Source organism: Camelus ferus, chromosome 3, assembly GCF_009834535.1.
Source record: "Camelus ferus isolate YT-003-E chromosome 3, BCGSAC_Cfer_1.0, whole genome shotgun sequence".
NCBI lineage: Eukaryota > Metazoa > Chordata > Mammalia > Artiodactyla > Camelidae > Camelus > Camelus ferus.
This window is the reverse complement of record NC_045698.1, coordinates 50,504,543-50,527,374: the sequence shown is the minus strand read 5'-3', so window position 1 is coordinate 50,527,374 and position 22,832 is coordinate 50,504,543. Positions and strand designations below refer to the sequence as shown.

At 46.0% G+C, this 22,832-nt stretch overlaps 1 protein-coding gene across 1 annotated transcript in view; it reads right to left on the bottom strand.

The window, feature by feature from the left end:
- IQGAP2 (IQ motif containing GTPase activating protein 2) overlaps positions 1-20,133 on the bottom strand; it is a 264,022-nt gene extending 243,889 nt beyond the window's left edge. The window contains exon 1 of the mRNA XM_006186715.3: positions 19,788-20,133. Within this exon, the coding sequence (XP_006186777.2) occupies positions 19,788-19,833 (46 nt within the window). The 5' untranslated portion in view covers positions 19,834-20,133. The remainder of the gene's footprint in view (positions 1-19,787) is intronic.
- Positions 20,134-22,832: the final 2,699 nt, after the last annotated feature.

Genomic DNA, 22,832 nt, shown 5'->3' with positions numbered 1-22,832 from the left:
TCCCATGCTGGGAGGGTGCAGGCCAGGCCTCCTGCCCTCCCTGCAGAGTTGAGCACCTGTAAAGTTATGCCAAAGCCCTTCGGAGGGGCTGCTGCTCCTGTGCGACTGTCCGCTCAAACCAAACCCAGGGAGCCAGCAACCAGCGCAGAGTCCAACACGGTCCCACCTGCCGCCTCTCTGGAGCTGGCTTGTCCCTTCAGTGCCCAGTCAGGGGGTGCAGCCATCTGTCTCGGGCCGTCCTGTTAGATTGCTTCTCACAGGTAAGTGGCCACAAGCGCTGGTCCTCCTGCTGCCTGACGGCCTGCAAGGCTACAGACGGGCTCAGGCCATCACGTCCCTCACACAGAAAGGTCTGTGGGCAGCCCCAGGATGACAGATTGCCACAAGCCTCACACTGCCCCCACTCAGAACGTTCTGTCATCCTCCTGGACCTATCTGCCAATTTTTCTTTAACTGTCAAGAGCTGGTGTTTAATCGAGGCTCACGACTCAAAGTGTGGTCTCCAGACCAGCCGTGCGGGCATCACCTGGGAACTCGTCGGTCTGCAGGATCTCAGGTCCAGCACTGCCCCCTTGCATCCTCAGTTTACTCCGATCCTCAGATGATGCAACTGCACGGTCAGGTGTAAGAAGTGCTATGCGGGAGAGCCCTCATTTAAAACGTAACATTTTTCTCAGGATAAAACCTGTTACCCTAGTCATGGTAGAAATTTTGCAAAAAGAGTTTTCCCTGGTGGGAAAAAGCATAATCCCATTTCCAGCAGAAAGACCTCATTATTCATGAACTCGTGAAAGGGGAGGGGGAGAGAGCGCAGCTCACTTTATTTCAGAGCCAAATCCAGGAGCATGAGAGTGAGGCTATTTCATTTTAAATCACCACCCACGGCTGCAAACCCTAATTGGGCCAGTAAATGGGATACAGAAGCCGACGGTGGGAGCTGGGCCAGAGCAAAGCACAGCAACACAGAACGAAGCGTCTACTTCTGTTTCTTTGCCTGTAGCAAGGAATCTCAACAGGGGACATCTGGCCACGTCTGGAGACACTTTGGGTTGTCACCAAAGGGGGCATGACTGGCAACTAGTGTGCTGGGGAGGTCGCTGAACATCCGACAAGGCACAGAACTGCTCCCCACAACCAAGAATTATCCAGTCAACAATGTCCCAAGTATCAAGGTTGAGAAACCCCGACCCAGAGAATTATCTGTTTAGTTGTTTTCTCTTCGCTCTTGGTGCCCCATCACCTACTGCTCACCCTGCCAAGAAACCCACTCCCAGTCCAAGGCCCGCACGCCCCTCGCTTAATGGCTTTCCACCCTTGGCTCAGAGAGGAGCTGGCCCCTGAGTGTGTGACAGCCCGGGACTGCGGAGCCTGTCCTTTCAGGAGGAAGGGCCCCGCATGTCCCTTGCTCATTAGCCATGCAGCGCAGGCCTTTGGTTACCCATTATACAATCCTGGGTTGCGGGGGGGGGGGGGGGACACTCAGCCATCCTCTCGCCCAGCTCCTCGGTGTATTAAAGGGGTTGCATCCTAGACGACTCGGCACACAGACCCGTTCCTTTATACCACGGAGGAAAAGGAGACAGGACTCACGAGGAATGCAGAGGAGAGAAACAATGGCACAGACCCCAGCGTCTGAAGCCCCCAGCAACTGTTGAATGGCAGTGCTCTATTTTTAGCTCAACTTTCCTGAAAAGGCTCTCTGCTTTCCCTTTTCTCCAATGCCCTGGCATCTTCTCCAACGGTTTTGGCTTCCCCTCTCCTCCAAAGGTTGCTGTAAAGACTCTGTCTAGGAAAGGGAAGCTCATTTCACAGAACAGAGAAAGACCCATCTATGGGCAGGGGACCATCCATCCCAGTTTGCCCAGAACTGGCCCAGCTGACATGCCTGCCTTGACATAATTACTAGAACCCCCTGCTCCCCATAAAGGTGTCTAGGTTTGGACGACGACTTACACTGTAAGCTTTCTTCTGGGGCATGCTATTCCCAGGGAGAACAAAGCTCCAGGCCTGGCATGCTTCTGCAGAGCACAGTAAGCCACAGACCTGAAAGTTAAGCTCGTGTGCAATTATGTCTAGTTTGGCCCTTGCTGGTGACGCGCCAGCTGACCGACATTCTGCCCACTGGAAACGACTGGACGCCAATCAAGGGAAACCCAGAACTGGGCACGTGGCTCTCATCTTGTGACTCGACGGTCTCAATAGCCAGGTTACTGGCTCAGACCATGGGAAAACCTGCTCTCAACCCACCCCATGAAGTGAGTTACACAGCAATTTCCAATTCGAATTCTGTCCATCCTCCAGTTCCTGACACCAGCACACATGAAAAGCTATTTCCATGTGGTGCACAGCACCGATGGAGCCCCTAGGCTCAGGGAGAAGGTAGCAGAAAAGCCAGGCCAGCGAGATGATTGACAGGCAATCCACTTTCACACCAGCAACTTCTACCCCAGACTATATCATCCAAAGTGAGCCAAGTCCAGATGGGCAAGGACTTACCTCACAATCAGAAGGAATAACACGAAAACTCCTGTGGGTGCCCCCCTCCCCGTGTTTAATGATGACAGGTCTCTCTAGGACAAATAAAGACTACAAAGCAGGACACACGGTTGTATCTAAAACAATTGTTAACAATGGGATCCTTTCTCCCAGAGGATTTAAGTTCTAACTTTCCCACAGTGTACTCTGCCTTCTCACTTTATTACACAAGTATTTCTCCACATCATTCAAAATCCATCAGTTCACTTGAAGTTGTCTGTGGTTCTCCACTGGCAACATGAGCAGCAGTCTGCTATTCAGACTTCAAAAGGTTATGTGTAACAGAAGGTAGTAAATAAAGATGAAGAAGAAAAAGGAAACTAAAGCAATAAAACTTTAATGAAGACTCCACTTCCCAAAACAGTCTTGGTCACGGGTGTGATGAGTTTCAAACCCCTCCTTGAATCCTGCTGGTGTAAGTCAAGAGGGCAAGACTTAACCAAGTGAGGACAAGCTCCAGACGGATCGCACACAGGGGAAGAAACAGCAAGGCAGGCAGGGCCTTGGCGTCACTGCAGACAGCAAGGCAAGCTGAGGAGGAAGGAGCAGAAATGGTCCAACCACTGGTGCCTCTCCTGTGTCTAAGAATCTGTGCCTTAATGGACACCAAGACCCTCCCTCCGCCCAGCTCTCCTTCCCTCTCACCAGTCCCGCCGGCAGGGGATGAAGGCCTATCACTCTGGGCCTCAGCTCACTGTCTCCTCATCTGGAATGCTCCTTTTTCTACCTGCCAGGGACAGTGCTAAGTGCTTCACATGTGCCATCCCATTTTGTCCCAATGATGCCATCAGCTAGGCACCATGATGTCATTATTTCATTCTGCAGGAGGGGAAGCCAGAGCTGAATGGTAGTAAGTGACAGAGCGAGGGCTCTGAGACTCGGTGCCAGCTCCCCAGTCAGAAGGTTGGCTCTGGGAGGGGGAGAGTATATAGCTCAGTGGTAGAGTGCCTGCTTAGCATGCACAAGGTCCTGGGTTCAATCCCCAGTACCTCCGCTTAAAAAAATTAAAAATTTTAAAAAAAAGAGCCTAATTACCTCACCCCTCCACCCCTCCCCCCAAAAAGAAGAAGGAGGTCAGTTCTCTAAGGGCAGAGATCAACCCAAGAGACTCCTTTGTTGAATGAGCAGTTCCCTTACATCTCACCTCCTTCCTGGAAGTATTTGAGCAGGTTAACAAAGGTAGGTATGTTAGGGAAAACGTATAAATACAGACAAATGAAATTAAATAAAGGAAAAACAAAAGCAGACAAGAACGATGAAGGCAGAGGTATATAAATACACCAAAACAACACATAAGCCCTTCACTAATTCTACAGATAAGCTCCAGATTTGGTCCTGTGCTTTCTGTCAGCCAAAGCAAAAAAACAGAGAGTGGATATTCATACACTCGAGTTACGGATTTATATCAGAAAGTCCTGTTGCCATAGAAATTATGTTGGAAACAATGTACGTGTCAGCCATCCAGCCTGACCAAAGGGCTTCTAAATGGGCCTATTTTCTGCTTAACTATTAGCTAAACCTGCAGGCACTGCAAAGTAAACTTGACAGAAGCATCTCTAGAAAGAACCACACACTTCCCAGTTCTCTTATTCAGAGTGTGCTGGGTAGATTTTAAGTCACTGAGAGAGGGTTTAAATTCTCATCACGGTGTTCTCGCTCCTAAACACTGCTGCGATTACAGCTCTTTCTCTCCCACTAGGTTAGTGCTCATCCTGGCACCACTGCCTTCTGACACTTCCAAATCCCTTCTTTGATCTCCACTGCTTCTGCACTTTTCCTTCCTTCATCTGTTTTTGTGATGACGTCTCAGCTTTGGTGATGACCAAGCACTGACTTGATAGCAGGCACCAGTCAACCCCACTAACTCACTGCCTCTCCCTGGCCAGACACATCACTGTTCATGATTGGCCGAAGACACTGTGCTAAAAAAAAAAACTCTGATATTCTTCGTTGTCCCAAATGTAATGGCTATAATGGGTTGAACAGTATCCCCCGCAAAATTCATGCGTGCCAGGAATCTCACAACACGAACTTATTTGGAAATGGGGTCTTTGCAGATGCAGTAAATTACAATGAGGTCACACCTGCTTTAGAATTAGAGGGAGGCCCTAACCCAATGACGGTGTCTTAGAAGAAGAAAAAAGAGACACTCAGGGAGAACACCGTGTGACCGTGGAGCCAAAGATTGGAGTGATGCACCTAAAAGCCGGGGAACCCTAAGGATTGTTGGCAACCACAAGAAGCCAGGAAGAGGCCAGGAAGGAGCCCCAGGAGAGCCGTCAGACAGGGTAGCCCTGCCAGTACCTTCATTTTGGACGTCCAGCTTTGAGAACTGTGAGAGAATAACTTTGTTATATTAAGACACACAGTTTGTGTTAATTTGTTACAAAAGGAAACGAATACAATGGCTAAAATGCTTTACCCAGGAGACATAGTACCAAGTCCACAAAACTGACTTTCTAACTTGGATCCCACTGGTACAGGAAAGCACAAAGCCTGGGGTCCCACTGCCTGGGTTCAAGCCTTGACTCTGCCACTTACTAGTCCAGGGCCCTTGGGCAAGTTACTTAACCTCTCTGTACCTCAGTTTTCCCATCTAGAAAATTGGGATAATGTTACCAACCTCAGAGAGTTATTATGAGGATTAAATTGGGCGGTTGACACCAAATGCCGAGATCGGGCCTGGCACATATAAGCACTAAATGTCTTTGTTATAATCAGCGTCACTGGAGGTGAAACTGACAGGAGAAGGGAGAAGCCAGTCCCTTCTTCTTAGAACTGTATACGCAAGGCCTGCCTCTCGTGGTCCTGTCCCCTCACAGCAGGCACGAGAAACCATGGGATGTCTGTCCCGGGGCTGTGCCCGGCAACCAGAGACCAGGGTTAAAATCAGGCTCTTCCACTGACACAGGATTGTTCAAGTGTCAATACTTCCAAGCTATTCTGCTGAGCCAACATCTTCTCCTGTTAAGTAACCCTAGGAACTCTACAAACCACCCTGACCACGCATTCCAAATTCATCATTAAGAGACAACGACCTGGCTACACAGAATTAGACTGCTGATCTTGTCATTCTCAGCTCATTTCTGACCAGGGAGCAGAAGAATGGCCAGCCTTCCAGAACAGCAAGCTGCCTGGTCCCGGCCCCACCTTCGCCAGGCACAATGAAGCCGGAATCCCCCCAACACACTTGCTTCACCTGGACTCCACGGCCCCAGCAGTGTATGAAAATGACCAACACAAAGGCAATTTTAAAAATTTAAAAAGAAATGACCAACACTCACCCTTCGGAAACAGCTTTCCCTTACCTTCAGTCCTTGCTTGTTCTAGAGTCTTAGCTCCTGCCACCTTTCACTCTGGTTACGAATCAGCACGATACAAGCCTTGGGCTGCCAGTCACAACACAGCCAAACGGAGCCGCCAAGTCTAGTAAAACAGTAGTAACTCATTCCAAATGAACTTACTTACAAAACAGAAAGAGACTCACAGACATAGAAAACAAACTTATGGTTACAAGGGGAGGGGAGCAGGGGAAGCGGGGAGGGAGGTAAACCAGGAGTTTGGGATTAGCAGATACAAACTACTACATATAAAATAAACATCAAAGTACTACTGTATAGCACAGGGAATTGTATTCAATAGCTTGTAATAGCCTATAATGAGAAAGAATACAAAAAATATATATATAACTGAATCACTATGCTGTACACCAGAAACTAACACAACATTGTAAATCAACCATACTTAAATAGAAAATAAATAAATTTTATCCACTAAGACCTTGAAAAAAATAAAAATACTAGCATTCCAAATATGACTTCCAAGCATGACTGGGATTATCTAAATAACACCATTGAAATTGGTGGGAAATATTACATTAATAGCTTGCACTGAACATGTGTCTTCTTGGTACCAGACACCAAGCATTTTCACATAGATTAATTCATTCAATTCTGACTACTATTATTATCTCCATTTTACAGCTGAACAGCATCAATCAGGGAAGTGAAGACTTTGCCCCAGGTCACAGAGCTAACACAATTGACCCTTTAACAACACAGGGGTCAGGGGCATCGACCTTCTGCACCGTGGAAAATCCACATATAATTTACAGTCAGTCCCTCCATATCCATGGATTCAACTAACCATGGACAGTGTAGGATTGTAATACTATCAAAAAACATCCACATGTAAGTGGATCTGACCAGTTCAAACCCGTGTTGTTCAAGGGTTAACTGTATTTGGAGGAGCCAGGTGAACAAACTAAAACAATATTCTATTTTTAAAACTCTATACACCCCAGAGAGGCAACCAGTTACCTCCCTCTGCACTACTCACAGAGCCCCAGGGCAACTTTTTGTGGATGGACTCATACTATTTAAATTACCAACCACAAATTAAACTCTCTTAAAAGTGACGCATAACGTAAACGAAGTACCACATGCTGGCCCTCTCCTGCACACCAACTGAGGTTGCAAAGAAGTAAATCTGGCTGCAATTAGACATTGGTCTTTATCCTCTATGCAGAAGAGGAGGGTGTACACACGCCCTTGCAGTGGTCATCTGGAAGCCTAGCAGCCTGCATTCTGAGTTCTCCCTTGCACTCAAAGGTATTTTACCCTTCCAAGGCTCCTTCAATTCACTTAATTGAAAAGTAAGAGGTGTGTGGTAGATCCCCCAAAATTAAACACAGAATTATCACATGATCCAGCAACCCCATTTCTGGGTATATATGCCAAAGAGGTGAAAGCAGGGACTCAGACAGATAAATGTACACCTATGTTCATAGCAGCATTACTCATAACAACCAAACGGTGGAAACAACCCAAGTATCTATCCATCAGTAGATGAACAGATAAACAAAATACGGTATATACATACAATGGTATGTTATTCAGCCTTAAAAAGGAAGAAAATTCTAATATATGATACAATGTGGATGAATCTTGAGGACATTCAGCTAAGTGAAACAAGCCAGTCACTAAGAGACAGATACTGTGTGATTCTACTCACAGGAGGTACCTAGGGTAGTCAAAATCAAAGAGAGAGAAAGAAGGGTGGGTTCCAGGCAATGTGGGGAGGGGAGAATGGGGAGTTATTGTTTAATAGGAACAGAGCATCAGTTTGAGAAGATGAAAAAGTTCTGGATGTGGATGGTGGTGATGGTTGCACAGAAATGTGATTGCACTTAATGTCACTGAGCTTACACTTAAAAATGGTTAAAATAGGCAATTTTATGTTGTGTATTTTATGATAAACACATACACACAGAATAAGGGGTTTTAATTACTTCCATGAATTTCAAAACTTGGCCGCACACTGGAATCTCCTCTGGAGATTTTTTTTAATGTCTTTAATATTTTTTACATTTTAATATTCTAAAAAATATTCAGTAGTAAGAGGTTGGACACAGAAAACCCCCAGTGGGATGCACTGGGACCATCACTCATGAGACAATCATACCAGGAAATGCACCTGGTCTTCTTGGGGAATTCAATGTCATTGAACTGGTAGGGAGGTGGCAGCCCTGTTCCAGCCTGAGCAAGACAATACGAGAAACCTGACCAGACCCTGGACCCAAAAAATGGCTAGAAATACAGTTGAGAATCTTAGTGTAGAATTTAAAAGTGGATGGTGGACTTGAATGCAGGGTACTGGTGGCACTGACGATGTGGTCATGGAGGACAAGGTCCTTGTAGTTGGCACGTAAGATGGATGCAGTATTTAGGGATAAGCTGTCACAGTGTCTACAGGTGGAACAGTATGGCAAGATATTAACACAGTGAAGCTGAGTGAAAGGGACGGATGTGCAAAGTATGGTTCTTTGTGGTTTTGAGGGTTCAAAAAATTTTTAAATAAAAAATATCAAAACCAAACAAAATAAAAATATCTGTGCCAGAACTTTACCCCAAAACAAGTGAACAGAACACCTGAGGGATGAGATGCAGGGAACCAGTGTTTCCCTTGTGAAGCTCCCCTGGAGATTTTAATGAGCAGCCAGGTTGACAGCTATGAATTAGAAGAGCTCCTAACAGAGATGTGATATTATGGCAAGTGTAACAGTCAAAGATGTGCAGTTACCCAAAGAGGGTGGCCTGCCACTGATACCCAGCAGCCCTGGGAAGTCCCAAATGATCCCAGATGCCCTGCCTTCCATCCTTCCTTTTCTTGAAAATAAGCCACAACATCTCAACTCTGTAAAACCATGAGCTTTATCAACAGACTAGAAACAGCTACCTCCCCAAGCCTCATCTCCCTCTGCCCCATCGTTAAAAACAGATTTACCCTGTTTCATAATACAGTTTCCCTTTATGAAACATTCTCTTACAGCAGGGGCCTCAAAGACACTACTCTTGAAAAGTCTTTTCAATCTTGAGGCACCTACTATTCACTTGTGTTTTCATGACTTACACTTCCTAGTAAGACAAATGCTCAGACAGACCTGGAAGAATCTGGCCAAGGATTATATACTAGGATTCAGAAAATCGACATCTTGAAGATGTTGCAACTGAGAGCCAGAATTTTGCCTTCCAAGCTGGAGGAAGGGAAAAAAGAAAAAGGAAAAAAAAAGAAAGAAGAAAAAAAAAAAAGGCTCACTTCAAACATGAGTCCCAAAACAGCCTGTGTCACAAAACTGAATCGGCACTGCCTTTGAGGTAGATGATTAAGTGATGAGCCCTCTTCAACACTAACAAGACTACACCAAAGAGCTACTCAAATAAGTGACTAAATTACCTCACCCCACACATATATACATACATTAGAACAGTTTTCAGCACAATCTCCTGTACCTCACACCCCTTTTGAGGTCAACACAAACCCATTTTTCAGATATAGGCGGAAGCTCAGAGAAGTCACCTACCATGTCACACAGTAAGTGGCACTTCCATCTAGGCCCTCAGATGCTAGATGCTGCCCTGGCCATTACTGCACCCTGGTCCCTCATCTTTCCAGGGTGACAATACTTCCATCACACCGCCTCAGTTTTACCAGCTAACACAGGGGCCAGTAAGCCCACAGACTAATCTTGCTTTGCCTGTGCACTGGTCACAAATGTTTTCTTCCCAGTTTGAGTGGCTAAGGGAGCAAATGCCATCTCCAGTTGAAGGACACTCCAAAGCTTCTTGATTTTATATAAGGCTCTGGTCACACTTGACCCTGAAGGCATCTGGTCTGCAAATCCTGGGTAACTTCCATCACATACACAGGACCGAGGACTCAGAACTTCTTGTTGAATTAAAAATAATAATAATAATGAGTGGTCTACCTCCATAAGGCTCTTGAGAGTTCCCCTTCTCAGTCAAGAGAATAATCCCCTACTTTTAAGTCAACTACTTTTACTTCACTGTGGACACTACTTTTTGATTCATCGCCTTTTACAAGTCAGTTTCCCACACACTTTCCCTTTACCAATTGTGAAAATTTGGACCAGCTACTGCCCACCTGGGATTTTTTTTTCTGTCACCACTCCCTACTTCACCTTGTGTATTCTTAGGGTTTTTATCCCGTCTCTCCCCATCTTTATCTCAACTACAACAGCTAAACAATTATGTAGTCCTGGACCTCTCAACACTGTCTGTCAATCTCTGTCTCTTAATCTGTCTCTCACACAAGCATGTGTGTGTGTACTCACTTACACACACACACACACACACACACCTGGAAAATTAGATCTCCACTGAATTCTTCCAATAATAACATTTGTTTTTCAGACTCTAATTTTCTCACATCAAAGCTTATAACTAGCGATAACATTGGATCTTGGACAACAAAGGGTAATTATTAGAGCTTTTCTCAGTATAAAAACATTTTTAGAGTAGAAAATTCATAGGAAAAAAACTTTTTTTGGGGGGGTTTACCCATTATCTCATTACCTAGAAAGAACTACTGTTGACATGTTGAATGATTTATATGCCAGACACTGGGGATACAGCAGTGACCAAAAGACAGTTGCAACACAGAAGGATCTTAATGCTATTCTAATGTTATCCATATTATTCTCAGAGTAATCAATGTAGTGTACTATTTTTCAAAACACATTTGCTGTAGTTTATCTGAAAGATAACACAAGGTAAAAACAGTTTCAAGAATATTCCCACCTTTGCCCTCAGTCTCTCTCCCCAAAAGCAACCTCTAAAAAGATGTTTGCATAACCTTCTAGAGATATTCATGAGGACACAGGTTAAGTCCACCGTCCCCGTTGGGCTGCTGGATCTTGTTTGTCCTACTCAACAGATCAAAGGTACACATTTTCAGAGATTTCAAAACTACTACAAAGAAGCCCATTGTTAAGTCCCAGTTCTTTCTCAGAGTTCACTTAATCAAATGTGAAAAGTTACAACGAGAACCTACTTTGAAAAGTAAGAGGTAAGCACAATCCCCTAACGTGCTGGTCAAGTCCAACTGACAACAGCAAATATCACACTGGAGAACTGACGAAGCAAGCTCTGGCACTGTCGCCAGAGTCAGTACCAAGGCAAGGAAAGGACTCACATGCCCCTGGTTCTCATGGATGGGTAACTGTATCTTTATATGTTCTTTTTAAATTTTTTTCCTTTGGAAAATAAATTAGTAGATACAGAACAAAAGTGAGAGCCTATTTGTATTAGCTGTGGAATGACCATTTCTTAGAAAAACTTGCTGAGAGTTCCGTAAGAGCACGTCTCTGGGAAGCCGCCTTCCTGGATTTGAGAGGGGAAGAGCAGAGCTCAGAGGGTGGGTGAGTGGAGAACTCAGATCCCATGAGGCTGGATGACGAGGTACTGACATGTCGGCAGGCCCCTCACGCCAACCCTGCGAAGCCTGCCTGGGCAGCCCAGGGCAGAGGCGGAGGACGTGAATGTGACAGACATACCCCGGACCAAGGCAGGAACCAGCCAAGCCTGACTGGTCCCAGGGCTCCTTTTTGGGGGAAGTGAGGTGAAGAGGGGTCGATAAGAACTATTTGCAAGAAATTTGCCCAAATTAAAAAAAAAAAAAATCTAGTAGAAAGAGGGGGAGACAGAATGAATGAGTAATTTGAACATGGGGACAAGAGAAGCAGCCTAGACTCATTTCCAACGGCTCCAACATTCCAGTTATTCCTATAAATTGAGGTTCACTGGCCCATGAACCTGAAGTTTCACAATCTTTCTAGTGGCAATTAGGACTGAGGGCTGTCAAATGAACCCAGCATATTTCCTCCTCTTCCTCAACCTCCTTCTAAATCATCACAGCACTAGGTTGACCAGATGTTTGGAGGACCCAAGCACCCAAGCCAAACGCCTCAGTCTGAACCAGGCGTAAAGATAAACGCTTATTTCAAGTAGCTCCTTCCCGTATGGATAGTATCATGAACCCCTGGGCTTTCAAATGCACAGCAGTACCAACTTAATACTGAATGAGACAACATGATGCTTAGTGACTGCAGAGTGACAATTCCTCACCCAGGTATACTCACGACAACTCCACAAACACTCCTAAGATGACAAAAAATGCAGCGCAGAAATCCAACCCCCCATCCAGCTTTATTTGTTAACAATGAGCAACAGAATATGTTAGGCTTCTCTTTTTAAGTGTGTATGAACAAGGATTAATTTTATCTCCACCCAAATTGATAGATGGTCTCCACCTACATATAGATAACTGTGTTCCCTGAACATAGTTGAATACATGCGCTCAAGACAGCCTGGGATGTTTATGTCAATTGTATCTCGATTTTTTAAAAAATGTATATGGGGCCAGGATTTTGAATTCATTTTCTATTAAAAATGAGAAAAGGGTAAAGAGGTGGGGAGACAGGCAAGGGGCAGGAGTGATGAGGGTGATACCACTGTCGCCGCCCCCCTCCCCCATTCAAGGGCTGACTCTATGGGGACACATTCTGAACATGCATTGAAACATTTAACCCTCTGAGCATGCGCCTTGCCACCTACATTTTACAGGTGAGGAAACTGAGGCAGAGAGAAATTAAAATAGCTTGCCGAGGTTCCACAGACGATGAAAGCAAATCCAAGCTCAACGTGAAATGTCTGCCTGGCAGTCAGACTCTGGCGATTACTTTTAACTTAACAGATAACAGAAATAAGTTCCTCATTGAGACAAACAGTATGGTGCAGGCACGTGAAGCCCTGTACTGTAACGACATCAAACATCTACTGAGTGTCTTCTAGGTACCAGGGCTCCAGGTTACCGGCTAGGCACAGAACCTAGCATCACTTAAGTATTTCAGACATGTTGCTTCAATCACATGTACATCAAGTCCATTGACATGGAGATGATAAGGAACTACATTAACACTACATAAGATTGAATTCAGACTGGTAATAAAATAAGAGCAGTGAGACAAAATTATCAGGAACGAATCTGCCTTAACTTGTGAAAAATGGTGTAAAAATGTCTTCAGAGATTTAGTAGTAATGGAGAAAAGAGAACAAATAAAAGTCATCCTCTTGAGGGATCGGAAGCAAAAAAATCATGGGACTGTCCTCCTATCTTTAATCAATAGAAAAATAAACAGATCTATAGTTTCCTGTAACGTGGGGATGACCTGAGTGCACTTAATCCTATCAAATAATATCTCTGCTAACATATTCAACTGTTCTAAAAATCGAGACTGAACAAACTTTAAGTTGCCCTGGAGGGAAAAAATGAGGGGAGAAGACATCTTTCAACCCTTACTGTCCAGGAACCCCTTGCAAGGATCAGAGTCCAGCGTGGCCAGGACTGGGACCCTCCCTTTCACACAAACAGGTTCCCCAGCTCACTCAGCCTGAGCTGAGCACCACCTGCCCCTAGAAGTCCTTGAGGAGTTGATGTCACTTAATCCCTAGTTAGTGGAGATTTGGGACTTTATCTTGTAAGTCACAGTTGTTTCCCAGAAAGGAAAAAAGCAACCTTACAGCCATACCAAAACAAATCCTATAAAATAAACACAAGCCTGTAGCAAAATCAATGTCGGGGTTTGTATGCAGTACATGTGTGTGCCCAAGTCAAACACAGAAGGAATTCTGTAAATAAAGCCATCGGTAACGCACCCACATGTTTTCACTTACCGACCTACAAGCACTGTGGAGAGGGTAATCAAATACTAGGGACGTGTTTTCACCCTTGCACTAGAGTGGTACATCGGAGTTGCCTGGACGGCTTATGGAAACTTTGCTCGGCCTTGTCCCCTCCAACCCCCCACGCTAGTTTCTGATTCCGAAGATCTGAGTGGGGCAGGGAATTTGCCTTTCCAGCAAGTTCTCAGGTGATGCTCTGCTGCCACTGCAGCCCCAGGAACTGCTCCAGGAAAACCACCGCACTGGCTGGAGAAACAGCTGTCAGCGCCTCTGGGCCCCCTGGCAAGAAGGGCCCTGCCCAATCCATGATTGGAAAATGAAGGGAGAGTCCAGTTAGAGTGAAGTCAAACCTGAGAGCCTGCTAAGAACTGGAAACATGGCATTAGCCACTTTCAACAAAACTGGGATGTCTGTCATGTGATGGCACTAAATCTCCAGTGAAATCTGAGAGGGAAAAATTGCCATTAAGTAGAGATTATGAGGAAAAGAGGGTAGAAGAAATCCGACCTCCTGCATAATGTAGTTAATATCCTTGCCCTGCTGTAACTACATCCTTTCTGATCTGTTCTTGAAGAACTTACCTTATGAAATGGCCTGGAGATAGCTGTCTGTCTCCCTGGCTGGAGTCAGCTTCAGCTCCACTGAGGCTCCATTCCTGCCTCTCTTTGTATTTGCCAGTTGCCATCAGTTCCATGATCTTCACCATTGTTTAGTAACTTCCAGCCTATCCTAAGCGAAATTACCTGACAAACCTACCCTTTCAAAATAATTCCCAAACCTACAGGCCTAGTGAAGGGGCCTCTGCACACCACACACGTCCCCAGACCTCACCCATCCTCCTACTGTCTCCAGCACCAAGCATTCCAACACACCCACCCTTCCACCAGCCCGCAATGCACTGCACCACTTGCTGATAAAATCTAATGACAAGTTAAAAAAAAAAAAGAAAAAGAAAAAGGGCCTCTCGAAGAACCAGGTGCTTCAGTGAGAGACTAGATTAAACCACTCTCCTCAAGACAGCTCTAAGTGCCTTTTGTTGCCTACAAATAAAGGATTTCATGATAAATTCCTCTTTAGCGTCACTTCCCTTCCACAGCACTGACCCATACATCAGCCCCACCAAAACACCCACACAACAAATATGCTGGAATGCCTTGCAGGTTCTCCTCTGACTTCCCTCAAGGTCATGGTCACAACCTTCATGAAGTCTTCCCATGTGCCCGTTCAAATGCATTGCTCCCATGTCTTCACTTCCGCAGAACTTGGAAGTGCCCTAATAGAAGTGTAAGCATTATTCATCATCTTCCAGGTTCTCTTATAAGCTGTAATCATCTTAGTCATCTTAGTCATTTTTCCTCCATCCGTGATGTGTCTGTTGTACGCGTTAGGTGCTCAGTCAATTGAAATAGCTGCAATGTGTTTAGTGCAATGTGTTTAGCACAGGAGAAAACCCCAAAGCTACTCAGGCCATTAATGGCCAAGTCAGGATTTAAACCCACATCTACTCAACACCAAAGCTTTCGCCACTTCACTGACACCATTCTGCCTTTCCAAGGAGAAAAATAAAATAGAACTGTCAAACGAAAAAGTTTCAGCTCACTGGTCGGTCAACCCACTGCAAACTTCTGCCTGATTTCTCATCAACCCCAGACTTGAAGGGCATGGTCAGTATATGTAATAACGTGTATTTTGCAAATTATCCTATTTGGAATCACTGGAGCATGCTGCTCTATTATGGAAAAGCCTTTCTTTCATTTCGGTGCCTCACAGTGCAAGGGGATGTCTCTATACACACAAAAAATGTTTGGACGGAGCCTGGATGTACTCTATAAAAAGCCCATGTGTTCTTCAATGCTTTTCCTTGGGGGTAAAAAAACAAAATAACCTTTGGAGGATACCATGCATCTGCTTTCAAAAGAGACACCCTCCAATCAGCTCCCGGTTTCCAAAGTTTGATAAAAATCAAGACCAGCACTTGAAACAGACAGAAAATCAGGGCGAAACCCCTATGATGAGGCAGGGGAGTCAACAGCCGGTGAGAACAGGCTTCGGGGTCTGACACCACGGGCTTCCACCTCTGTCACCAGCCAGCTGTGTGGACTTCAGACAGTATTGTGGCTTTCAGCCTCATTGTGATAAGGGAAAACCACTGGCCCTCTCGAAGGTAGTAATGAGCAGATGACAACATCCAGCACTTGATAAATTCACAAACTCAAATTCCACACCCTAAGCCGAGCCCCTAACCTGCAGGACTTAGCTGACTCAGATCAGAAGTGGGGTGGCCTTTGTTTCTCTTTTAGTTACCGTGAAGACTTCATAAGCCCTCGATCTGCCTTTTCAATAAAATAAGCTGTTAAAAAGCTTATGGAATGGGGAGCTGAGGGGCAAACCAATGGTTCCCTAGAGAAAAGGCAGTTTGCTAACACCTTCAACAACACTAAGGTCTACAACAAACCCAGTATTACAAGCTTAGACTCTCCCAAACAAGTCATTTTGGCTAAAGGCATGTGTAATTACAGTAAAAGCCTACCAAAATAACACTTAAGCTGCTGACCTTAAAGATCGTTCTGAAAAGCTCCACCAAAACATTAGCACATGAAGGAGGGACTTGACTTTTTGCCTCCTGCAGACTGCATCACAGGGCAACGCTGCAGACATCCCTCTGCCTTCAAAGGAAAGCACTGATAGACTGTTAGAGCCAAGCGGTCCTCAACACAGATGGATTCAATCCTGTTTCATGCACCCAAGTTTAACTACTTCAGAACTTCAGTGCCTGGTACTGGAAAAGGGCTAAGAGGTTTAGTTGTGTTGATCCCCACCCAACACTCCAGCTACCAGGTGATTTAGAAATCTCACCATTCAGACAAGAGCATTTATCCAAAGCTCAGAGCATCGGCCAGAACCTCCCTCCCCCCACCACAACACACACATACACACACTCACTCTGGGCTTACGTTGCACTTTTTAAGAGAAACAGTGAAACATTAATCGAAATGAGTTTTACATCTCTTATGAAAGGAAAGAAGTTCTGCAGAGGGTAGAAAACCACAATTCCTGCCACAGGCACACTGATGACTGACCCACAGGAGGCACTTAAATGTGGATTGGACCATCAGGGATGAGTGAAGTCATCTTAGGCACAAAGCCCCTCTTTGCTGTCAGTGGTCTTTTTAACTCTCAAGTAACTGGAACAAAACTTGTGACAGATCATGGTGGGAATGTGTTTTCAGAATTACTTTGGCAAATACATCACAGTCTGTTACAACAGCACCAAAGCTATTGGCAAAACATCCCTAAGCATAAGCTTCATTTAAATTTCAATTTGATGGTAGAAAGATACTCTGGTTGTAATATAATATTCTATTTATGTCTTCACCCTTTTCCTTTTTCCAGATCTTCCCTGAAGAACTGTGTCAGTGAGCTTTGTTCTTTATAACGTCTCACACAATAACTTCACAGGTTGCCAGAGGATGTGGCCAACATGGAAGGAGCAAGGATTAAATGGAAACGGTCTATTTAAATTTAATTCAGCCCTCCAGGGTGTCCATCAGGAAGACTTCAGCTGCCTCTCACATCCAAAATCTGAGAAGGGAGCCTTCGTGGAGAACTCATCGAGAAATCCCTCAAGAACAACTGACTATGTAGTAATTACAGACACTCAGCCTCGTGGAGAGGAGAGCCATCACATCAGCCCCAGGCTGAGTTAATTTACTTTGTACAAGGATGTCTGACATCAATGGCAATTCGAGGAGAAGAGAGACGGCAGACTATAAGACCAGACCAAAAACAAGCTTAAGACAAACTACCAAAAAAAAAAAAAAAAATGGTTTTAAAGTTCAGTCTCAAATACACTTTACTCAGAATGTATGCCACTGGAACGGAAATTACCACCAAGTATAGGGACTCTGGTTATCTTTACATGTTGGGAATAAAGCCTGCTTGGTATAGTTCAGGGTTTTATTGAACCTGTATTTATCAAACCCACAAACAAAAAAAAGCTCAGCTCTACAGTGTAACACAGCAAGTACAATCCTGCGTCCTTCTTCCTTGGCCTTCCTATGAAGAGCTCAAAGCACTATTTTCAGTCTTGTGTTAATAGAAGGCCCAGAAAACCAACCACCACCAGAAATTATACATTCTAATATATCATACTGTCTGCTTTTGCATTTAGAATCAGTTAGGTGGTATCTATTAACACAAAGGTGTATTCTACTAGATATCATTTTAAAAATAAACTATGAACATATATCATTCGTGAATGTGGTATCAAAATCACAGACATGTTTATTTTAAAGACATAACAGGTTACTGTATTAAAGCCTTAATATTTCAGGGTGGCCATAAACTGCAGGAATCAACAAATGCTTTCCTTTTTTTTTTTTCTTTATGATAGGTGACCAAAGAATTCCAGCACTTCATGAACTGGGGGAAGGTAAATGGGAGTGATTCCAACAAGATGGAGCATCACCCATTACACCAGACTCGTGAGAAAAGCTGGACGATGATTTCCAAAGACAGTGGTCGTGAGGAGTGCTCTTCATGCTTGTGGACCTGAACTCAACTGCTGCTTCTAGCGCTCTCTAAAACCACAGATGCATTCCATGAAAACCAAGCGCCATCACAGATGCCCAAGTGGGACCCGTGGAAATTTGGAATTAAGGCACTGCATTCACTGCAACTTTGCCCAGCACACTGAACCAGGGAAGGACAACACACTTAACAGATCGTGGTTTACAACGGGATATTCAAACCCATTTTTTAAATGCATACTAAACTAGTTTCCACACTTTGTGGTCATCTTATAAATTGACACAGTGAAGCTACCACATGACCTGGAAATTTGACACATAAAAGACTTTTACCAACCTGAGGATGGTTGACACCACCCTGGATGAGCACATCCCAACCCAGGGAGCTTTGCCATCTGTGTGGTTTAGCAACGTGCAAACTAAGGCCGCAAAGGGCTGCACCGGGTTAACTGTTAAATGCATTTCCCTAGAGTGCAGAGGCTGCAGCTGACTCCTCACTGCATGACACAGTAAAGGTCATATGGGAAAAAGAACTTCCCATCTCCGGTGCTCCATTCCAAGACTTGCGGGAGGAAGGGAAGGGTAACCAAGTTGACCACTAACCTTTCTTTATCAGAGAAGACTGCGGCCCTCACAACCAGCCAGAAGCACAAAACATAACCCTGCATCAGGTTATCACCACCTTAACCCAAACCTGGTACCCTCGCCACCAAAGCCAGCCTGGGCAAAAGATTAACCTATGATCCTCGACCATGGGTCCAATGACAGCGCCGACTCTGTTGAAAGAAAGGGCGCCAAGTTTCTGTTTGTTTTAAAGGAAATACTTCCTGGCGCATGTTTGGTAAAGACTCTGAACTCTGTACACGAAGCCACGTGGTTGGTGCTAATCTGGTTCTATCCACTCAGGATCCGCCAAAGCAACCTCTTTCCGAGGGCAGTCCCCGGCTGGATAAACGACACCATCTCGTTCAAGTCACGCGGGCTCCAACCGGATCCCGGAGAGCCCAGCGCCGCGTCGCGTTCTCGTCACAATCCTCCTGCGCGCCGCACAGACCCCGTGGGGCTAGAGTGGGGCGGGGAGGGGAGAGACTGGGGCCGGCGATGTCTCTTTCGGCTGCAAGAGGAAAGGACTCCCACCTGTGGGGCCCAAACTGGTTCTTGCGGCCCAGGTGAAGTCCGAGGGAGCGGGGTAGGAGGAGACGCCAGCCCTTCCAGGGAAGCCGACGTTGCCACTAGCAGAGTGCGCGGGCACACTACTCAAGAGCCCACCTGTAGCCACAGCAAACAAACGTTCCTCCCCTTCTGAGTTGGAAGAGTCAGATCCCTTACGCCACCCCCTGGCCCGAGCCAGCAACGGCCAGGAGCTCCGCGGGCTCCTCACCTGATACCCCGAAACCCCCAACTTGGTGTGTCCCCGGGTACAGACCCAGCGCTGCCTCGCGCCACGGTGGGGTGTGCGGGGTAGAAGACGGTGGTGCCAGCCAGGGATTAGGAATTCGTGGGGAGAGGGAAGGACGCCGCTCACTAGTTTTTGCAACTCTAGCTCCCAACTTTGCCAGCCACCCAGCTGCCCTCCAGTCCCCTCCGCGGCGCGCACCCAGCTCCCTCGGCTTCTCCAACGCCTTCCTTGGGGAGAAAGTTCCCCAAAGCCGGCGGAGCCCCGCGAGCCCGCTGCACTTACAGCCGTAGCGGGGTCTCTGCAGGGACGGCTGCTCCTCGTGAGGCATCCTGCGCGGCTCCGGGGGCACGCCCGGGGCGCGCCCCCCGCGGCTCCCCTCGCTGGCCAGGCTCGCCGCTCCGCGCCCCGCCGGCGCGCTCGTATCCGGCCTCTCTCTGTCCTCCCCCAGCGGCCCCCGATTTGGCGCCCCGCTCGCTCCGTGCTCCCTCGTCAGCGCCCGCTGCTGCCTCCGCGCGCTGACACCCGAGCAAAAGTGAACTCTCCTCCCTCGCTCGCTCCGGGCCGCCGCCGCCTCCCAGGCAGGTTTCCTTTCTCCTCCAACCCGGCCCCGTTATCCACCGTGGTGGGAGCCCGCGCCGCGGCGCAGCGACCTCTACCGCGCGCGGGGCGCAGCGCCCTGCCGCCTGGACCCGCCCCTGCCCGGCCCGTGGCTGCAGGAAGGCGCCGAGCGGGCCCTGGGCCGGGATCCCCTGCAGTTGGGGCTGGCGGCCACCCCGCCTAATTTTTCACTTGTGGAGCGTTTAGAGGGTGGAAGTGAACCTCCGCGGACAAGAGCAAGAAAAACCGCAGAAGACACAGGCAGTCGCAGCCGCCCAGGCTGTTGCTCAGTTACAGAAGGACAAACAGCGTGGTTCCTTTTCCTTTGGGGAGATGGCGCGCTGACTTTTTTCTTTCTTTCTTTCTTTCTTTCTTTCTTTTTTCCCTTCTAACGTTGCTTCTGTGACTCCTTGTCTACAAAATACAGGGTTCCCCTTTCATGACAAGAAACTGAGAGCGTGTGTTTGCCAAAGAGACGAGATAAACACTTCTCGTGCAACCACTCAACTCTGAGTCTTCTCCGCTCACCTTTGGCCCGCTCCCCTCCCCCAAGTACAGAACTACCGCCCTGCCCAGCTGGGGTCGCACACCACAAAAACCTTTTCCGGCTAAGTTTTTAAGGAAATTAAACTGCATGTGGCAGTTTTAAAAGGTGGCTTTTTTTTTTAATGCAGTCACCTGGAGCTATTTTTCCCTTTGTGCCTCAGAGTGATAAGATCTGTAGGAATGTGTGACTTTTCTCTACCTGTGTCCTCATCTGCTCATCAAATGTGGCATGTGTGGGAAACCAGATGGCTGGCCAAAATAAAATAATTGGGGTAGAGTTATGAGATTATTTCGCTGGAGAAAGGGTGGTATAATGACACTAACCATTTCTAAGTCTGCCAAGATACAGAGAGAGGCCAGCTGTTTTCCATTTCATATGGGAGATGCAGTTCTCTTACCTGCTGAAACTCAGATTCTAGCCCCCACCTCGGTTTCCAGTTCCGTTGCTCTGGGCCGGGCTGAGAATCTGCATTACGAACACGCTGCCCGGTGATACTGACACTGCAGATCTGTTAGAAGGTAGGGACAAAGGATCTCAGTTGGACTCAGGGCTCAGTTTTCTGATGGGAGGGCAAGGGGATTCTCTCCCAACCTCCTCTCCCTCCACCCCATTAGATTCTTATTTGGTTGGATGGGATGGGGGGGTCTTCTCCCTTAAAAAGCCTCGTATTATAAGAGCAATTCAAAAGTGAAATGTCCACATTTCGAGGCACAGCACCCTGTCAGTGTTCACCCAGACCGGGTCATGTTCAAGGGGAGTTTCCTGTGTTTCCGTACATGCTGAATCGGTTATCTCAAGTTCATTTCATCTCAATGATTCCATGAATTAAGTACTAACAGTTAAGCCCTTACTCACACGTATCACTTTTCAGTATGAGTGTATGAGACTTAGGACCCAGAAAAGTGGTAGTCTTTAGTATTTAGAGGTAGGAGGAAAATCAGTGTAAACAAGAATGGTCAAGGAAGGTGATAGCGTTTGAACGTATGGCTTGCGGTAGACCTCCAATAATGGGTAACAGTTGGATAGAGAATGTCTGCTCCTGGAAGATAGGCAAGGACAAGGGACAATGGGGTGGGGCATGAAGTTGGAAGAGGGTGGAAGCCTCAAAGTTGGTATCAGATCATGGAGGACACTGAATATCAAGCTAAGAGAACTGGCTATTATAGAAGCATTTGAGAGCTCTTAAAGGTTTGGGCATAGGAGCTGCATGGTGCAAGGGAATTTAGGGAAGGGAAATCTTGCAGCAGGTTATAGGATGGATTCCAGGGGGGCAGCTGGGGGGTGCTGACACCTGATGGAACAGGCTGTGGCAGGGGTAGAAATAGTAAGGAGAGCTTCAGTGAGGTTGACACCAGTAAGAGTGAGAAACGGGGAATTTTAATATGAACAAGTTGGCACCATCAACATTTATATCGATATCACAAATTGTAATAAGTAAATATCTGTTAACAGTAGGAAGTGAAGATTAGAGCCTAAATAGGCGGTCTGCAGAAGAGCAGCTCTAAGTTCATGTTCCAGCTGGTCAGCTCTTCTTTGAAGGCTCTGGGGAGGTTTCAGAGCTCTGTCATGGCTAATGTTTCTATGGAGAACTTAACGCTAAGAAGAAATTATAAAAGCAAATGTTACTGGTTTTTTTGTGGTTTTTTTGTTTTTTTTTTTTTTTGCACATCCTGAAATTAATCTTTGGGATTTCAGTCTGCATTCACTGGGTATCAGTACTATCTCACAGATCACTTCTCTGCAGAACCTCAGAAAAAAACATGTCTGCAGAATTCTGGGCTATTTTCTCTTAGGGTTTGACATTGGAAAGTGATTCAGATAAATACAAGGCAATGTGCCAGCTTACTTTGCCATCTCACTGTGCTTGCAAAAATATTAAAACAAAAAGTGAGGCCATCTAGTGAAAAAATGTTTTTTTAATAAAGCAAGAAGGGTTTTTTTCTTTAGAATAAAAGATGACATTGGAAAACTAGTAGACTCGGTAAAACAATTTTTAAAGCAATATTATTTTAAAAACGATTGTTTTCTGAGACCCACCTCTCTCCTTCTGATTAGTTGAAAGAAGGTATTTGGAAAAAAATGCATCTTTGTTTTTAAATAACAGATTATTTTTATCAAGACCATCAAACAGGATTTTAAAAGTATGAGTAAAGATCTTGGCATGCAACTTTAACATTCCATTC